The sequence below is a fragment of the Panthera tigris genome, chromosome E3 (assembly GCF_018350195.1).
Source record: "Panthera tigris isolate Pti1 chromosome E3, P.tigris_Pti1_mat1.1, whole genome shotgun sequence".
In the NCBI taxonomy this organism is placed as follows: Eukaryota; Metazoa; Chordata; class Mammalia; order Carnivora; family Felidae; genus Panthera; species Panthera tigris.
In genome coordinates, this window is record NC_056675.1 from 10960944 (window position 1) to 10980124 (window position 19181).

General features: G+C 49.2%; 1 protein-coding gene across 8 annotated transcripts in view; it reads left to right on the plus strand.

Moving 5' to 3' along the window:
* GTF2I (general transcription factor IIi) overlaps nucleotides 1-12811 on the plus strand; it is a 107637-nt gene extending 94826 nt beyond the window's left edge. For all 8 annotated transcript variants that reach the window (XM_042971799.1, XM_042971803.1, XM_042971801.1 and 5 more), the window contains 12 exons: nucleotides 388-489; nucleotides 1249-1314; nucleotides 2063-2246; nucleotides 3663-3721; nucleotides 4231-4311; nucleotides 5688-5771; nucleotides 6125-6308; nucleotides 7510-7538; nucleotides 9521-9562; nucleotides 10378-10419; nucleotides 10897-10972; nucleotides 11670-12811. In XM_042971799.1, the coding sequence (XP_042827733.1) occupies nucleotides 388-489; nucleotides 1249-1314; nucleotides 2063-2246; nucleotides 3663-3721; nucleotides 4231-4311; nucleotides 5688-5771; nucleotides 6125-6308; nucleotides 7510-7538; nucleotides 9521-9562; nucleotides 10378-10419; nucleotides 10897-10955 (932 nt within the window). In that variant the 3' untranslated portion in view covers nucleotides 10956-10972; nucleotides 11670-12811. The remainder of the gene's footprint in view (nucleotides 1-387; nucleotides 490-1248; nucleotides 1315-2062; nucleotides 2247-3662; nucleotides 3722-4230; nucleotides 4312-5687; nucleotides 5772-6124; nucleotides 6309-7509; nucleotides 7539-9520; nucleotides 9563-10377; nucleotides 10420-10896; nucleotides 10973-11669) is intronic.
* Nucleotides 12812-19181: the final 6370 nt, after the last annotated feature.

Here is a 19181-nt window from a genome sequence, read left to right on the forward strand (position 1 = left end):
CAGCTAGAGTGTCCAAAGGAAAGACCTTCGCACCTGCAGCTGTGGTTAAGTAAGGGTTGAAAGGAAGGTGGGCAAACATAGCTGACCAAAAACTCAATGGCTCCAGAGGGCACGGGGACGCACAAAGTGAAGCGAGGGCACCTCCGATGTTCCAGAAAATTGATTACGTTTGGGGCAAAAATGACTGACTGTAGGGACGGCAGTAGATAAACGAGTGGAGGGAGGGCTGTGACACCGTGCGTCCTGCCCATTTCCACTGCGCCATGCTTGTGTGCTGTTTGAGTGTCACTTTGTTTTTTGGGCACGTGTCCCAGAGAAAGTGTAAGCAGTACTTAAATGTGATTGAATGCATGCATTGATCAGGATTCTCTTTTAATTCTTCTTTAGGCCCTAATAACAACAACCCTCAAACCTCAGCAGTTCGAACCCCTACTCAGACTAATGGTTCTAATGTTCCCTTCAAGCCTCGAGGGAGAGAGTTTTCCTTTGGTAAATATGGATTTTCTTTTTCTTACTTTCATCACTTTAAATAAAAGGAACCAATCCGGGTGCCTGGGTGGCTGACGGTTAAGCGTACGACTTGGGCTCAGGTCATGATCTCACGGTTTGTGGGTTCGAGCCCCGTATCAGGCGCTGTGCTGACAGCTCGGAGCCTGGAACCTGCTTCAGATTCTGGGTCTCCCACTCTTCTGCCTTTTCCCGCTTGTGCACCCTCTCTCTTTTTTCTCAAAAATAAATATATAAATATTAAAAAAATTTTTAAATAAAAGGAAACAATACAGATACTTTAATTTTTTAGGTGAGTTGTTTTCTATCTGGTAAGTCCGTGTATAATAGCTATTAAAGGCATTGTAATAGTTACTTAACCCCTGTGCCTCAGTTTCTAGATCTGTAAAATGGGGATAATGTTCCTGCTTCATGGGATTATTATGAGGATTATAAATACTAAATTATTTGCAGAGTAGATAGTAGGCAGATAGTAGATGCTGTAATTGTTTTTTTGGAAGGTTTCTTGGTATTCATTTGTTTTTTATTTTAGCCTATGTCATTTATTTGTGGCCAGTATATTAGTAATAATAAAACAGTTGAATGATGTAGGATTACAGTAGTTGTCAGACCTGACTGTGCTAAAAACCTGTGGTTTTTTTATTCTGTACTTCTTAAAAACACACAATAAAATGAGAAATGCCTGAGCGTGGACGTATTTTGGTAAGTATTACTAATAACTGTCTTGGTTTTTACTTGCAGAGGCCTGGAATGCCAAGATCACAGACCTAAAACAGAAAGTTGAAAATCTTTTCAATGAAAAATGCGGTAAGGTCATTTTGAAAGATGAGTATTAAAATATATATGGTAGCTTTTTCAACTATAAGAATGTGCACAAAATAAAATGTTCAGTATTTGAATGTTACTATCATTGGGGTGCCTGTGGCTCAGTTGGTTAAGCGTCCGACTCTTGATTTTGACTCAGGTCATGATCTCACAGTTCGTGAGTTCGAGCCCCACATCAGGCTCTGTACTGACAGTGGAATGCCTTCTTTCCCTCTCGCTCTGCCACTCCACTGCTTGCTCTCTCTCAAAAAATAAATACACTAAAAAAAAAAAAAAAAAAAAGATTGTTTTTAATATTACTGTCATCGAAAGTGTTTGGGTTTGGGGCGCCTGGGTGGCTCAGTCGGTTAAGTGCCCAACTTCGGCTCAGGTCATGATCTCACAGTTAATGAGTTCGAGCCCCGCATTAGGCTCTGTGCTGACAGCTCGGAGCCTGGAGCCTGCTTCGGATTCTGTGTCTCCCTCTCTCTGCCCCTCCCCTGCTCATACTCTTTCTCTCAAAAATAAATAAACATTAAAGAAAGTGGGTTTCACAAGCATGAATTCCATCATCTCTCCCACTTTTCTGAGCACTGCAAAATTGAACCTATTTTTCTATAATTAAAATATTTTTCTTAAAAAAAGAGTAATTTTCGTATCTATAAACTGATTTAAAATGCATTTTTAAAAAGGTTGAATTTAGGAAAGTGGCAAATGTGAGCAATAAGAGAAACGTGTGTGTCTCTTACAGGCGAAGCTCTTGGCCTCAAGCAAGCTGTGAAAGTGCCGTTTGCATTATTTGAGTCTTTCCCAGAAGACTTCTATGTGGAGGGCCTGCCTGAGGGTGTACCCTTCCGGCGGCCGTCTACTTTTGGCATCCCGAGGCTGGAGAAGATACTCAGAAACAAGGCCAAAATCAAGTTCATCATTAAAAAGTAAGGACATTCAGGGGCGCCTGGGTGGCTCAGTCAGTTAAGTGTCCAACTCTAGATCTCGGCTCCGGTCAGGAGCTCACGGTTTGTGAGATCAAGTCCCATGCCGAGACTTGAGCGGAATGTGGAAGCCGCCTAGGATTCTCTCTCTTCCTCTCTCTCTGTCCCACGTGCGAACATGGGCACACATTCTTTCTTTATTTCTCTTTCCCTCTCTCTAAAAGTTAAGAAAGAAGTTAAAAAGTTAAAAAAGTTTTTTTAACCTTTATTTATTTTTAAAAGAAAAAGAGACAGAGCATGAGCAGAGGTAGGGGCAGAGAGAGAGAGAGAGAGAGGAAGATACAGAATCCGAAGCAGGCTCCAGGCTCTGGGCTGTCAGCACGGAACCCGACGCGGGGCTCGAACTCACAAACGGTGAGGTCATGACCTGAGCCGAAGTCAGACGCTTAACCGACTAAGCCACCCAGGCGCCCCTGAAAAATGTTTTAACTTCAAAAAATAAAGTAAGGACGTGCAGACGAAACGAGTTGGTACTGGGGCACAGCCGGACTGGCGCATGGATTCAGCTTTGTGGCCAAATTAGCTGTAGGATCCAAAACTCTTTAAACTGTGCCTCTGAGGACCTTTCACGTTCTCCATAATTGGTTAAAATAGGGAAGGAGGGCTGCAGGTTGCCAGAGGGCCTAACGACTTGATTTTGTTGAAATCGACCATCGTCGTATTTTACTGGTCGATGCTGCTGGAAGGTGAGTAGTAGTTGAGTCTTGTGGAGCCCTGTTCCTTCTCCAGCTTACAGAATGTTTTTCATTTCTGTTTGCCTTGGAGGTCTATGAATTAGGCCAACACCACTGAGATAGGGGGGAATAATTGGAATTTAAAAATACTCATTGGTGCTTAAGCATTATCTGAAATTAATTGCAGTGACTTTGAGGTTCCATTTATTAGTGCTTGCTTTGGAGTCCCACAGCAGTGTTGGCAAATACTCGAAGGCAACACCACCAAGTGCAATGGCTACCTTTTGGGGTCTGCAGAGGTCTGGCAGTAAGTAGTGAAGGCCTCGGCTTCTACTTAATAGAGAAAGACTCGTGCTTATGGTTCCGTGCTGCCCATGTGCAGCCTTGCTCCCTCTCTCCATTCTCAAGTCTAGCACTGGATCCTTCCAGGGTAGAGTGGAAACTGGGCGAAGAAGCCCCTAATTTAAGCTCGGGAGGGCAGGGCAGGTGTTACGATCATAAGTATAATTGGTCTTTTTGTATACGTTCCTTTCGTTGAGGCGCTGTTCTTTCTGTTTTTCCATTCCTAACAGTTGGAATGTATATTTACAGAAAGTAAATGGTTTTTTTAATTTTGTTGAAAGTTTAACGTTTTCTTATCAGATTATTAGCAAACATGGTTTTTTCCTCTCTTCTCGTGTTGCAGGCCTGAAATGTTTGAGACCGCAATTAAGGAGAGCACATCCTCCTCGAAGAGCCCTCCGAGTGAGTGTCCTTGCTACAGGAAACGTGCCGTTCACAGCCCCTCTCCCAGCAGTGGTCTACTGCCATGAAATCCAGAGCGTTGTGGTTGAGGGCAGCTGGGTGGCTCAGTTCGGTTAAGCGTTTCGACTCTCGATCTCAGCTCAGGTCTTGATCTCAGGGTCATAAGTTAGTGCAAGCCCTGTGTTGGGCTCCGTGCTGGGCGTGGAGCCCACTTTGAGAAAAATAAAGTGGGGTTGTGACTGGTTTATGATTTGGAGTCTGTTTAACGAATGAGAATCTCTGTGTGTCTGGTGCTATGCTAATCCCAACAAGAAAGAAAAGGTGGCGAGGGGGAGAAAGTCTTTAAAGAAGCTTAATACCACAGAATGACAAAATAGACCATAAAAAGGAACAAGCATGGAACAAAGTTAGGTTAAATACTATCTTGCGGAGTCTGGATCGTAAGCACATGAGTAGAGAGGATTTGAGTCTATTCTGTGTACACTCTGATCTGATGTTTCTATGTTAAGGAAAAATAAATTCATCGCCCAATGTTAATACTACTGCATCTGGTGTTGAAGATCTTAACATCATTCAGGTGACGATTCCAGGTATGGTTTCTCTGCCTTTATCTCGTTAGTCGGGTTTTCCTTCTTTGGGTGTTAGAGTAGACAGGTTCCCGGTGCTCGCCCTGTGCAGCACTGCGTCCCCACCTGCCCTTCAGAAAGCGCTCACCAAACACATCATCTCATTGGTTGCTTTGCAGAACGCTCTAGGAGGTTACCGAATGCGGCATGAGCTAGTACCTCGCGTCTTGTTTAGGAAATCCGTACAAGAGAGCAGGTGAAGCTCTTCATAATAGGAATAAAGGCTTAGCATTTTCAGGTTGCTGTCATACTCAAATCATTTGGTTAAGTTGTTTTAATCTTGAGTAGTGTAAAATACTTCAGTCTTCCAAAAACATAAAGCAGGTTGACTCAGCACGTAAAATTTGACTTGGAATTAAACTTGCATTATTGGGGCACCGGGGTGCCTCGGTTGAGCGTCCAGCTCTGATCTTGATCACAGCTCATGAGATCAAGCCTTGCATCAGGCTCTGTGCTCTCAGCACACAGGCTCCAGGCTCTGAGCTGTCAGCACAGAGCCTGTTTGGGATTCTCTCTCTGCCCCTCCCCTGCTCCTGCGCACTCACTTCTCTCTCTCTCTCTCTCTCTCTCTCTCTCTCTCTCTCACCGTAATTAAATAGACATTAAAAAAATACTTTAGGGGGGCGCCTGGGTGGCTCAGTCGGTTAAGCGGCCGACTTCGGCTCAGGTCATGATCTCGCGGTCCGTGAGTTCGAGCCCCGCGTCGGGGTCTGTGCTGACAGCTCAGAGCCTGGAGCCTGTTTCAGATTCTGTGTCTCCCTCTCTCTGACCCTCCCCCATTCATGCTTTGTCTCTCTCTGTCTCAAAAATAAATAAACGTTAAAAAAAAAAAAATTTAAAAAAAAATACTTTAGGGGCACCTGTCGGTGCTCAGTCGGCTGAACATCCGACTTTGGCTCAGGTCATGATCTCATAGTTTGTGGGTTTGAGCCCTGTGTTGGGCTCTGTGCTGACAGCTCAGAGCCTGAAGCCTGCTTCGGATTCTGTGTCTCCCTCTCTCTTTCTCTCCCCCTCCTCCACTCACACTCTGTCTCCCTCTCTCTCTCAAAAATAAACATTAAAAAAAATTTTTTTAAATACTTTAAAATTGCATTATTGAGGCGCCTGGGTGGCTCAGTTAAGTATCCGACTTCACCTCAGGTCATGATCTCACAGTTTGTGGGTTTGAGCCCAGTGTCAGTCTCTGTGCTAACAGCTAAGAGCCTGGAGCCTGCTTCTGATTCTGTGTCTCCCTCTCTCTGCTCTCCCCCATTCACACTCTGTCTCTCAAAAATGAATAAACGTTTAAAAAATTTTTTAATTGCATTATTAAGCTAGAACTGTCCTCTCACCTTTTCTAGATGATGATAATGAAAGGCTGTCAAAAGTCGAAAAAGCGAGACAGCTCAGAGAGCAAGTGAATGACCTCTTCAGTCGGAAATTCGGTGAGTTCTGCATTTGCAGGGTGCTGCTTGTGGTGAGCTTGGGTGTTCCAGTACTGGACTGTAGCTTAGGCTCAGATAGTTGTTATTTCCCGTTATGCAAGGAAATAAGCTTTCAACGTAAGTGTTTGAGTTTCTCTAAAGTTCTTTCCTAAGGAAACCTTAGCTCTGTCAGACTCTTGACCATCAGGTCGATATCAAAGTGACCAGAACTGAGGTTCAAAGGTAAGGTTGCTTGTCGTGTGCATTGCCTTTATTAACAGCGGAGACCGTGTTTAAATGTTGGTCCTGTGCTTTTTAGCCGCTTCTAAGATGACAGGTTAATCTGTGCTTTTGTGCTGTTTGTCTTGTCCTAGGTGAAGCTATTGGTATGGGTTTCCCTGTGAAAGTTCCCTACAGGAAAATCACAATTAACCCTGGCTGTGTGGTGGTTGACGGCATGCCTCCTGGAGTGTCATTCAAAGCCCCCAGTTACCTGGAAATCAGCTCCATGAGAAGGATCTTAGATTCTGCCGAGTTCATTAAATTCACAGTCATTCGGTAAGTGAGAGCTCCCTGCTTGTTTGGAAGAATGAATCTGCAGACCATGAGGCTACGTCGTCTTCCGGAATGTAGGCCTAGGGAATAGTAGAGTCCAGCTCACCATGTGGCGAAGGGAAACACGTAAAATACTTCAGTTATCTTACTGTGAGGTTCTCTTCTCCCTGGGCTGACTCTGGATTCTCTGGTTTTTAAGGCAAGGGGTTAGCAAACCGTCGCCTGTGGACCAAATCCAGCCCACTACCTGTTTATCTTATAAAGTTATATTAAGACACCGTGCCATGCACTTGTGTCCATAGTGCCGACCGCTGCTCTCAGGGTACAGGGGTAACACTGAGTCATTGGGACGGAGACAGCGTCGTCTGCAAAGCCTGAAATATTTACTGTCTGGCCCATTAAGGAAAAATGGCCAGCCCGTGTCTCGGGCCCGTCATCGCAGGCTCCGGGCAGTCGAGTCTGACCCCAAGTCAGCCAGGTCCTTTTGTTTCCTTCCTTGTCTGCACAACAATAGTGTGGGTTGTCACCTTTGAGAGCATCAGCTCCTTATCCACAGCGTTGGGAGCGATGATCGCACCTCCTCGCCAACCCCGTCGGGAATTCCATTCCTTACCGTGCGCCTGTCCCAGGAGGTTGGCAGTAGGTGTCCTCCTTCCCAGCTGCCCGAGCACGCATCCGTGGCGTCTTTACGCTCCTCCCACCTCCCAGAAACGTGGCTGTCACGAGATCCTCCCAGTCAGCTCATTGCCAGGTTCCCACTGTGTCCGGTACAGGTCCTTCAGGTCTGGCTCTGGGAGCTAGCTCACGTGGTAACCTCTCCCGAGGTTCCTTCCTGGCATCCGCTCATCTTCCCCCAGTTTTTGTCCCACTTAACCCGAGTCTGTCATCCGTGCTCCTCCCCGGGGGTCTCGGTAAAAGCCTGCTTCCGTTAGACCCTGCTGCCGGAATTCCTCTCTTCTTTCTTCTTCACTGCTGTTCTCTTCTCACCGTCTTTACTGTGGCCTTTTCTAATAATGGCCTGTAGAGTTCTTCACGTGTCTGTGTGTCCATAGATTAAAAAGTGTGAGATTGAAACGTAGTTGGTAACAGTGCTCGTTGTGACACGTAAGTGACATGAGTTACAAGTTAGTGAGATAAGCTGAATGTACATGTAACTGCTTGTAGAGTAAAAATAAACGGTTACCCCATTTGTTTCTCTCTTCAGACCATTTCCGGGACTTGTGATTAATAACCGTGAGTAAATTTCATGAAGTCTTTTTGTTTCGTCCTGTGCGGGGTGTGCGAGACTGTGTGCACTTGCACTTTGCTCACACGGTAGATATTTCCGTTCACCTACAGCAGCAACTGGGCGAAGTTGGGGTTTTAGCCTCAGTGTAAAAGCACTGTGCACATTACACATGTGAAATGGGGTCACTTGTTGAGCTTTTAAATCTCACTTTATTTGTTCCTAAAATGGTGATGTTAGTACCCATATTGAGAGCTTTAGAGCATTTTAAATGACTCATTACGTGTCAGACCTCTTAAACGGGGATCAGAGAGTTGTTGCCTGTGTTTGTAAATAAAGTTTTATTGCGGGCGGAGGGGGAGATAAAAAGAACGTTTCCAAGAAGGCCTGTTTGCTTAGGCGGAGTTGGGAGCTGTAACAGAGAGCATCGTCACCTGCAAATCCTGAAATACGCACTCACCTAGCTCTTGATGAAAAAGTTTGTTGACCCCTAACCCAGAGCAGTACTTTATGTGCTCAGGAAATACAATCTGTATTCGATACTATTACCACAGTAACTTTACTGTTACTGTGTAATCACTGTGCTAGATAAGTAGATCTTTAATGAGCCGTACCTTGCTTCCGTTCCTGGTCAAGCCTCCATCTGGCACGATGTGCTCTCAAACGTTGTTGCACCAGCAAATGTATATATGTCCGTTCTTCCAATTCCTTGATGTTCTTATCATTTTAAGTTGTATTTTGAGCAAACACTGTATATACATGTGCTGGTATGTTTTAGGTTCTGCCGACTTCATTGAAATGTTTCAAAAGTGAACATTCTCTTTCCCGGTACCGTTAGCATTTCAGTCTTTTTTCCAATTGGCATTATTTTTATAACTCTCTAAAACCCCTCTACTTTGAGTACTCAGTCTGTAGTCTGTTCACTGGGAAAGTGGGGAGCCTCTTCAATTTAGTGTTCAGGAGTTTTGGGGGCCCACGGAGCAGCAGCGTGGCCCCCCTCCCCCCCCCCCCCCCACCCCACCCCAGCCGGCCTGGGAAATCACGCAGTGACTGTAGGTGCTGCCTGCCCCTCTGTCCTCAAGCCGTTCATCCCGCTGGGGGCTCCACTCTTCAGTGTCCTGGATTTCGTTCTGTCTCCTCTGCCTCCCAAGTTTTGGGTTTCACTTTATCACAAAATGTGTTCATTTGATTGTACCCCCAAACCATGACTTTTTTTTCATACGTTCTGTTTTTCTTATTCTCTGTCTGGGCCAAGTGTGTTAGTCCGTGGTGATGTCAGTAATGAAAGAGGACACACACCTTGCTTCATAGATATTTTCATCATCTGTGTGACATTCAGCTTGGATCACACCAGGGAATTTGGTCATTTAAAGAAATCCCATGATAATTTTTTCCTCTTTTTTTTTCTTTTTTTTAAATGTGTATTTTTAAAAGAGAGAGAGGGAGAGACAGAGCATGAGTAGGGGAGGGGCAGAGAGAGAGAGAGAGAGATTGAGAGGGAGACACAGAATCCAAAGCAGGCTCCGGGCTCCGAGCTGTCAGCACAGAGCCTGACTCGGGGCTCGAACTCATAAACTGCGAGATCGTGACCTAAGCCGAAGTCAGACACTCAACCGACTGAGCCACCCAGGCGTCCCTGGATTTTTTTTTTTTTTTTAATTATTAATCCCAATTCATCTGTCTTCTATATAACTGTTAGGTTCAAAGAGCATTGTATTTTAAACCTCCTAGCCCCCTTAACTTTGTTTAAAATGTTCAATTTTGTTCTCATCCTTGTGCAGTAGTCTATAATAGACTTTTCCAGTAATTACTATAAATTAGTTCTTCTGATGGGACATGCCAGAACTCTTGTGTTCCCTTCTTGTCATAGGAAAATAGTGCCTGTTGTGGCCAAGTTGGAGCATCCAAATTGAGAATGTATGTACAAATGCTTTTCCATTGTAACAGCATGCATTAAGTTATTGTTTAAATCAATCTACTTTATTTTCAGAGTTGGTCGATCAGAGTGAGTCAGAAGGCCCAGTGATACAAGGTAAATCAAGTGGGGTAAAACATAGAATTATTCCTGCTTTTGTGATAAAATGGACCACATAAAATTGTGGGGCCTCACTTGCTAATAACATTCGCCTAACTTTAGGGAAAGTCATTTACACACTCACACTTAGACTTTGTCTTTGACTCCCGTGTTTGGAAGCCTGTATGTGCTCGAGCTCTGGGTCCCAACTGACAAGTGTGGGGCATATGCCATTTGACTCCAGTGCCCCCGTCAGCTGGGAAGGAGGTCAGGGACCCCAAGGCCAAGCGTGTACAGTGCAATTTCTGAGGGCGAAGCTTGTCTAGACTTCACCGTCGGTGCCATTCATTTCCATTGCTGGTCATGAGCCGGATTGTGCCGGGTGGAAATGCGTGTATTGTGGCTTTAAACATTCCTTAGAAACCAGCGTTGAAGCCTGCTACTGTGGTTCACTGAAACCAAAAAAAGGCTTTCGTTAAAGGGGAACCCACAGAAAAGGGAAAAGGACGTGAAAAAGGAACTTGTTCCCTCATGTTAGAACTATGTGAAACTACAATTGTTATTGAAGACTTGGGTTGCATGAGGAAACTGAAATGTCCGAAAAAGGAGACTTTTGTTAGACCAGTTGAGACACTAGTTGAGACACTAGTTGAGACACGTGAGACACGTGTGTTTAATCCCAAGAAGCCGTGGCTGCTGTTTCATCTGCGACTTGCGCTTGGTGTGCGGTGTGTGGAGGGCTTTCTCCTGGCTTCCTCTGGGCCCTTGTAGATAAGTGAGACACAGCAATGTTAAAACAGCGTCACAGCAAATCTTGATGTGTTTCTCTGCAGAATCCGCTGAGCCAAGCCAGTTGGAGGGCCCTGCAACAGAAGGTAAAAGGGTAGGGCAGCCGGTGGTCCAAGACTGAAGGCCCCCAGGAGCGCTCTTAGGACAAGGGATTGACGGTGGTGTTCGAGCCGTCTCACTAGAACCGTGTGCTTGGGTTTTCTTTTGTTTCTGGGTGAATTGGATGTGTCGTTTTTGCCCAGAAATGGCGTGTTGGCGATGACTCATGGTTCTTCTGCTCCGTTTTCTCCAAATGACTCGAAATGAATTCTGAGCCAGTGGAATAACTACTTTCTAACGTAGATTTTTAAATAGATACATAAGAAGATGCTTGTTACTGTGAACACTTAAGTGGCACAATTAAGAACTGTTAGGGAAACACTGTCTCTGAAAATGTTATCTTTAGTATCTTTACAATTCTTGATAAGTCATTTTAGCACATAGTTTGATCTGAGTGGGTTTATAATTATACACATTTGCATTCGTAGTGTAATTTATCAGTTCCCTTTTGGTTTTCTTGATAGAAATAAAGGAGACTGACGGAAACTCTCAGATCAAGCAAGAACCAGACCCTACGTGGTAGACCTCTTCCCTCCTAGGGTAAATCAGCATCTGTGTCTGGGATGCCGTCTAGTGTTCGTCTGAACTTCCCCCTCCACCGCATGCTCATAATCTAATGCTGCTTCGGCCATAATGAGGTCCAAGTGTAAGCCCTACCGGATGGTTTGAGTTAGAAGATCAAGCAGAAAGATTTTCCTTAGATCAATATCTGCCTTTGAGCCAAAGACGTAAAAGCGCTTTGCCCTAAAAGAAAAATGTTTTGTTTCTGATCTGTAGGGTAGATCTTACCTCTCCATTGAATGGAGTTCACTCTGAATCCGTATCACCACGCTGGCTTTTTCCCCAATCACAATAATGGTGTTTGCAGAGTCTGGCCAAGCTGCTCAATCCATTTTGCAGCTCGCATAATTTACTTACAACCCTGAACCTGCTGTTCAGACTTCCTGAACTTGGCCCGGTTGTTAACAGGAGCGGAGCCCTATGCCGGGAGTCAGCCACCTCCGCTCCCGTCCCGTCGCTCCTCCCCGGGCCCCAGCTGTTGAATGTAGACGCGCTGGTCGGAGGGTGTAGCTTCGCGGCAGTGGGCTCTGAGGTGTGCCTGAGGGCTTTTTTTTTTTTTTTAATACTGTCAGTTCATGGACTTGAGTGCTGATTGAGTTGTGCTATCTGCGGATGTGAAAGTCTTGTAATCAGATTAACCCGTGTTCTCGCTTGTTTGTTTTCTCTTCTGTTTTAGCTTAAAGTATCAGTGGGTGAGAAGAGCTTTTCGGACCTGTTACTGCCCCGAGCTGTGTAATATACTTGTATAACAGAAATACCTTCTATACAAACCTTTTTTTCTACTTTTAGATAGAAATGTCTACTTTTTCAGCAGTTCTGTGAATTGAATTAAAGAGCAGAGTGACTGTAGATTTGGAATGGCTGGTTTACTTTGGAATGTATTATAAGGATTTTACAGCAATGCTGGAAAAACGACAGGGAAAATGGCAGGGATGAATCTCATCAGATTTTTTACGCAGCAACAGAGCCTTCAGCTGTGGTGTTTTGTTTTCCAATCAAGTGAAGATCTCTCCTCCGGGAACATCTCAGCTCCTGCAGTGAAGAAAGCACCTGTGACAGTCCTTTTAGGTTTTTTCTATTTGAGAAATCATTTAAATGATCCTTTTGTTCACGGCTCTCCTTGACGACTGAGTGAACAGCTAGTATCTGTATATTTGACTAAACCTTTTCCTAAGCTATCTATCATGGTTCATATGTTTTTTTATCATAATTAAAAAAACCACCATCCGGATCGCCTAACAGCCAGCGAGAGGTTAGCATGTCGGCGTGTGGCTTACAGACGGAGCCTCGGAACCTCTCCCACCCTGACTTCTCGTCCGAATAAAACGCCTGGTGTTCCAGAAGCTGAAGATCAGGTATGAGTGTCGGGGCGAGCTCCGAGACACTAAAGCCTCACCGCCCTGTGACCTGTGGCGGTGCGGGTCTCCTCGGAACGCCGCTCCCGCCTGGGTCAGGCCCCACGCGTTTCCATTGCCTTCGCCATTTTAGATCTCGACGTGTAGCACTGAGGCTCCAGCGTGGGGAGGGAGGGGCCCACGAGCTGATTCTGCGCCCTCTGAGAGTCCTGCGCCCTTCGTGGGAGAATCGTACGTGTGTTGGGATTTCACAGACAATGAGAGTTGTAAAATACCAGCTATAAGAAGCTAGAGTACGTGACGGCATAGAGTTTCCATTAGCTTTATCACAATATTCACGATGGAGAATTATATTACATGGTAGCAGAAATAGGCATTTTTATGTGTTGCTTATATTTTACCTCAAATTAAATTGTAGATATAGGGTAATAAATAAAATCCATCCATGCCTTTCACACACTAACTCATTGCTCTCGAAGGTGTTTTCGTGGTTCTGTCTGGGGAACCCGGGAGGTTCGGCGGTACGCGGCGTGCAGGGCGAGGGCTAGGAGGGCGCCGTGCCGGGGAGCCCCCGACTCTGCCCTTCGGGGCGGTGCTGGGGCCGCCCCCCGTCCCCTCCCCGGGCCGCTCCAGCCGGAGCTCCTCCTGCGACAGAACCCTGCAGCGCATGCACTCTGGGGACTTTCTGTTCTCTCCGCGGGTGCGCTCGGGGAAGGCAGAACGAGCACCCTGGTCGCTAGCCTCCCGACACCGCGGTGACAGCTGCTACGGTAGAGGGCCTCGTGATTCCTGTGAAGCCGTCTCCAAAAGCTCGGGCGGCCCTGCCGCCCTCGCCCACGACGCCCCCCCCCGCCCCCCCCCCCCCCCCAGCTGCTTAAGAACCTGCCCCTCCACGGGTGGCTTTTAAAAGAGCGGAGGCTTACACCTAACACTTTTTTTTTTTTTTTTTTTACCATTTTGTGGGATCACACTCAGCAAGGAGATCTGTTTAACCCTTCAGTGCAAGAGCAACAAATCTGGCACACACACGCAAATTTTTTATTTTTGTATGTTGTCGGAAAGCTTTTCCTTTTTCGTTTCACATCTGCCCCGTGGATCGGTTTCTGTTCCTGGTCTCCTGGCAGACAGCACAGAATCTGCGCTCCGCCGTCGTCCTGACTTGTTACAGGCTTGAGGAATGCTGCCCGCCCCATTCCACCTCCCCTCTGAACTGAACGAGCTCCCCGCAGCCAGGAGTGCTCCCGTCCCATCCTGCTGGAAGAGCCTGTGTGTGGGGCCAGGCGTCCGGTTGCCCTAGGCCCCTGCGTCCCGCGGTCCCGTAGCCTCAGAGCAGCCGTGCTTCCTGGCCAGGCGACCGCCTTCCCCAATTGCCTCCTTCCTGCAGGGGCCCTGGGGCTTGTCCATGGACGGGGGTGGGGGGCACCCAGGAAGGCCGGAGACGAAGCCTCCGCTCGGTGTTCACGAGTCAGCAGTGTGTATGTAAATGAGACCACAGGTACACAGTGTGGCTCTGCGAGGGAGTGGGGGTGAAACTTGCCCCCCGAGATCTCTGGTGGATCAGTGAGGACTGAACTGAAAAACACAGCTCAGGCCTTGTCAGTTAGTATTTCCGAAAACAGCCTCCTTATTCCGTGAGTGCTGGTTAAACACAATCCTTCTGGGAAGTGGAGCGACGGGGAAGGTGGGCTTTGTGACCAAATCCAAGCTCCACTTCTGGACAGTTGTTACTCGAGGAACCTTCCTTCGGGAGAACCGTAAAAGCCAAGAAATGTGTCCGTGCCGGGATTGTACGCTTTAGATCCCATCCACGGAGTCGGGCTCAGCACAAACCCCCTCTCCCAGCTGTGGATCTTCGGTGGAGGGAGGGGAGAACGAAGATTCTCCACAGAGGGTGGGGCTGAGGGGAAGGGCCCCCGCCGAAGCTGGAAGGGAACGTGTCAGGAGGGATCTGTGCATTTGCCCGGCCGACCCAGACGCGGCTGCTGAGCGTATGCAGGATGGTCCTTCCTGGCAGGCAGTGCGTCAGAAGAGACCTCTCCGGACCTCTGGTTCCCGAGGGGAGGTTAGAGGTATTGAGTGTGCTCTTGCGCCTTGCCGAGGTCGCTTTCAGAGTTTGCAGATGAGGAAGTGAAGACTTGAGTCGCGCCCCCCGCCGCCCCAGTCTTCCCCTGAGACTGACAGACGGATGGGACTTGAGCCCAGATCTGTAGCCTGCGATGTTCCACAGCACTGCTTTCCGCAGCAGGCAGCTGGTTCCCTTTGAAGTAGGTCTGTTATTCGGAGCAACCTTGGTGCCTTGTTTCTTCCCCACCATCACCACCACCAAAGACCAGAAAGGTGTGTCGGGAAGGGAAAAAAATCTGGGAGAGGAAGACTGACCTGGCCTTTCCAGTTTCCACTAAACACCACAAGCCCTGGTCTAAAGAAATTCAAGGGACTTGGTTGACTTAACCTTTAGTGGGTAGGGAATTGCCACCCACCAATGGGTAGCTCTCCTAAATGGAAGCCCCGGTTTCTGGACACGCGTGTGTTTGGAAGACGTGCTCTCCCCCAGGGACGCCTTGGTTTCCCTAGGATGGGGGCAAAGAATGGAGCAGGGTTTCAGGAACTGAGGTGACCTGTAGGCTGCTCTCTTTAGCATAGCAGCTCTTGCTTGGCTTTTCCGGCCCGTGAGTCAGGGGCTGTTTGTCCTTCTGTTGAGACCGACCCCCCCCCCCCCCCGAAGTTGTTTTCCTAACCTCTGCAGTCTGGACTCTCTTACTCTAGTAGGTGAGGGGTTTGCCCCACGGCTGCCAACCTTCTTAGCTCAAAGGAGAAAGCTTGTGGCTGGTTATGAAACCACGTATACCTAGGGGTCTCGGCCTGGGGCCTGGTGGCCAGTTGACAAGCACAGTGGGTGGACCTAGCTTAGCTGCCCCAGAGGGGCTTTCTCCCCACCAAGAACTGGGTTAAATACAAAACAAAGGTGCATAGACTCGGTTTTCCCCCAGCTTCTTTAGTCTGGTCAACAATGGTTTTGTATATCACCTTACCTCCCCCTGCTGCCCCACCCCACCTCACCCCCAAGCCAGGCATACCTTGTGGTTTTATTTTAAGGAAGTGCCTGCAAAGTTGAAAGCTGGCGATGACATAACACCCATTTGTACACCCGTTCGTAAAGGGGTTTCCTGCCGGGTTTCCTTCTCAGAAGCGAGATCAGGTGGTTGAGGGACATTTTGTAGTGTCCACTTCATGTGTGGTCTCTGCTCATTTAAACCTCAAGTTCCCTAAAGCAGTAATGACCCTTATCAAGGACCATGCCCTTGACGATGCTCAAGGGGACCTGGTAGGAGAGGTCCCCAATCCTTTCAATAAAAACCACTGGATGGACCCAACCAGAGGCAGAGAATACAGGACCGCCTTCCAGAAGCTGAGATGTCACAGGCTGTAAGAAGGCCTAGATCGACCCTGAGAGGATCTATTGAACTCAGACCAAAATCGTCCTCTTCCTTATAGTGAGCAGTGTAGAGCCTCTAGGAAAAATCCTTCGTAAGAGATAACGGGTGAGGGGCTCCAAAAATGCAGGGTCGGAGTGTGGTCACGAAGCCATAGCAAGTGTTGGCTTATTGGCCTTCAGAAGGGACCAGTGGCGCGAGACCGTGTGCTGCAGGATGGCGTGAGCGGTCGCTTCACACCTGTGTGCCCCACCTGTCTGCAGGTGGCCGTCCCCTCACTCCACACCCGTGCGTCCTTAGTGTCCCGTATCCCCTTGGGGATGGCAGAGGTACTGAGCCCCTGGCAAGTCGCGGACGCCACACCGCCAGCCGGCTTCCCGCTCCCAGGCCCGGACAGATGTGCACGCGGCAGCTCAGCCCTGGTGACTGCACCTGGAGGCGCGATTGCCTCGCTACTGGAATGAGCTTGAAGCTCAAGCAAATCGCGAACCCCCCGCGGTGGCAGCTTGCTGCTGGATTTATCCTCTGTGGTCAACGAGCTTTAAATAACTCGCACCGCATGACACATCTGGGCCCAGTCAGCAAGGAAGTGTCAGCCAGGCCGTGGGTTTGGGGTGTGGAGGGGGGCAGGCACAAGGCCAAGCCCTGGAGGGCTCGCCAAACTCCATCCATCGGATCTGCCAGGCCGCTGCGTGTCCGGAGCTCTGCCAGAGAGCTGCAGTGCAGTGGGGACAGCCCCAAGCTGAAGCCCACGGTCTTGGTTTCTGTCCTCCGCCTGACCTTGAAGGGAAAGCCTCTGTCCCAGCCTCGGGTGACCACTCCCAGCAGAATGAGAGCCAGTCCAGGGGTCTGAGCCTCACACCTGCCCGCCGCCACTCATTCGGCCCTGCCCTCGTTCAAGTCCCAGTTGCAACAGTGAGAAGCGCCCCCCCACACACACCCAAACTGGCAGAGTAGACCTCTCCCACCCCTGCACCCCGCTGCACCCCGGGCTGGTCCTGCACAGCACTTTGATGAGAGTCATTTGCCAAGCTAAGCACTTGAGCCTCATGTGATCCAGAACACGGCCTGCGAAATCTGCAGCTGTTAGCTCCATCTTCCAGGTGAAACAACTAAGTTACCTTGCCAAGGGCTCCGAACTAGAAGTGAAGGCGTCTGAGTCCCAAGCAAGTGGGTGTGAGTCCACCGTGCCCACGGCCGGCGGTTGGCATGCACGCGTCCTCCCTTGGCGGGGTCTGAGCCTTCACTCCAGAATCCTTAGGCCAAGGGGAGAAGAAATTCCCAGGGGTGGGACTCAGATGTGTCCCGGGTGCAGGCACCTGGCTCTCTGCCGATGAGGTCCGTCCCCGGCCCAGCCAGAACCCATTTCTGGCCCAGGTTGGCCGAGAAATGAAGACTTGCGTTCCCTTGGGAAGCAGACCTCCAGCAACCTGCATTTCTGCACAGAGACACCTGCGTGCCATTAGAGCCTTGCCCTTCACGGCCACTGTACCCTCCCAAGTGGTTTGTCTGCCTACCGGTCGGTGGTGACTCAGGGCCCAGGGCCCCATCCTGCCAGTGCAGGCACCAGAAGAGAACTGGTGCTGAGGGCTGGCCCAGGGCTCATCAGGCTGCTGATCCAGGCTTTTCTCCACCAAGGAGGGCTCTGCGTTACACTTGGGAAAGAACCACCTCAAAATGATGGCTGATTTGTTCCAATCCTGGAAAGCCCTAGAATCCCTCTCAACACGGGATCCCTGAGGGTACTGCCTGGACCTCAGGCTCTTATTCCAAACCCCTCTCCACTCAACCTGTCTCTGTTGGCCCAGCCTTGGGGATTTCCTGGTTGAGGAACTGGCCAGTCCAGCCCATCTGGGGGAGGCCTGGGGGTGGAGAAGGTGGCACCTGGAAAGAGGCCAAGACCCTCAAGCATGGAAGGAAAGCTCTGCCCTCCCAGGCTGGCCCGATTTGAGAGTCTCCCTCTCTGCAGTGTTCACACAGGCTGAGTCTTCCGTCGTGAATCCCGTTACGTCCATCATCATTCACTCACATTCGAGGGCAGGGCAGGGGAGCCTAGTGGTTGGCTGCGTGGGCCTGGGGTCCAGACTACCCGGGTTCAAATCCCAGCGCTTCCCTTGCTAGCCACAGCAACCTATTTACCGCTCTGTGCCTCGGTTTCCCCACCTATAAGGTGGGGGAAATAACAGTATCCACCTGACAGCCTCGTTGTGAGGCTGTTTATGTGAGGTGTTTATGAGAAAGCATTCCTGACCCAGCCACCAAGGGGAGGTGGGGAGGTCCTCTGGGGTATTGTTGTGATCCCCAGCCAACAGGTAGTGAGACATCTACTTTGTGATAGTTATGACTTGATAATCATTAAACTCCATTTTCTACAGTTTTCTGTATACTTCACAATAAAAGTTTTAAACGCTTTTTAAAATTTTTGTATCTCCCCCCCCAAAAAAAAACCACCTTTTATCCATCCATCATCTCCTTCTTTGTTCATTCCCTTTATTTATTTGTTTATTTTTAGTTTATTTATTTATTTTGAGAGAGAGTGTGTGAGCAGGGGAAGGGCGGAGAGAGAGAATCCCAAGCAGGCTCCATGCTGACAGCACAGAGCCCTATTGGGGGCTCGAACTCGTGAACCTTGAGATCGTGACCTGAGCCGAAATCAAGAGCCCAATGGACACTTAACCGACCGAGCCGCCCTGGCGCCCCCCCAAACACCTTTTTAAAACCCTTTGATCTCTTGCTTTTTCCACCCACTCACGTGAGTCCTGTCTCAGCCTCACAAAGGCTTTGAGCCCGCTGAGCCACAGAGGCCACTGCCAGGGACAGCAGGATTTCTGGTCTCTTCATGCTGCCTGCCGGTGCCACGTGAGGAAGTACGGGGAGGCCGCAGGAGGGAAGTGGAAAGGAAGGTGGCAGCTGACAGCTGTGGCTGGTGTCTGCGGGACAGGGCAGCCCGGCCGGCCAGTTGTGCAAGAGTGGAGTGACCGAGGGAGGAAGGGCAGGAAGCGACCGGCGCTCAGGAGGTCCTGCTTGCGGCAAAGCCCCTGACTTCCCCTCTTCCCCTTCTGCGCCCAGGTGAGCGAGGCTGCTGTCTCCGGGGACCGCGGGGCAGCCCCTGGTGGGACAGGGCCGGCCAGAGGCGAGCGGGGTGTCTGTGTGGTGCCTAAAGGGCCAGAGGGCCCTGCGCGGGACCTCAATCGATTCCTCATTTGCAGATTTTCATCCAAGCACAACAGACCCTCAGAAAAGGGCGGTGCACAGTCCCGTGGCCCCTGGGCCCCCGGCTGGGTTGGTTTTCAGAAAGCGAGCGGCGCCCTTTCTGAAAAAAAGGCGTAGCCTCACCAGGAAAGGGCACCCAGCTGCCGCCTCCTGCTCCCTTCCGGCTGCCACCCCCACTCCCACCCC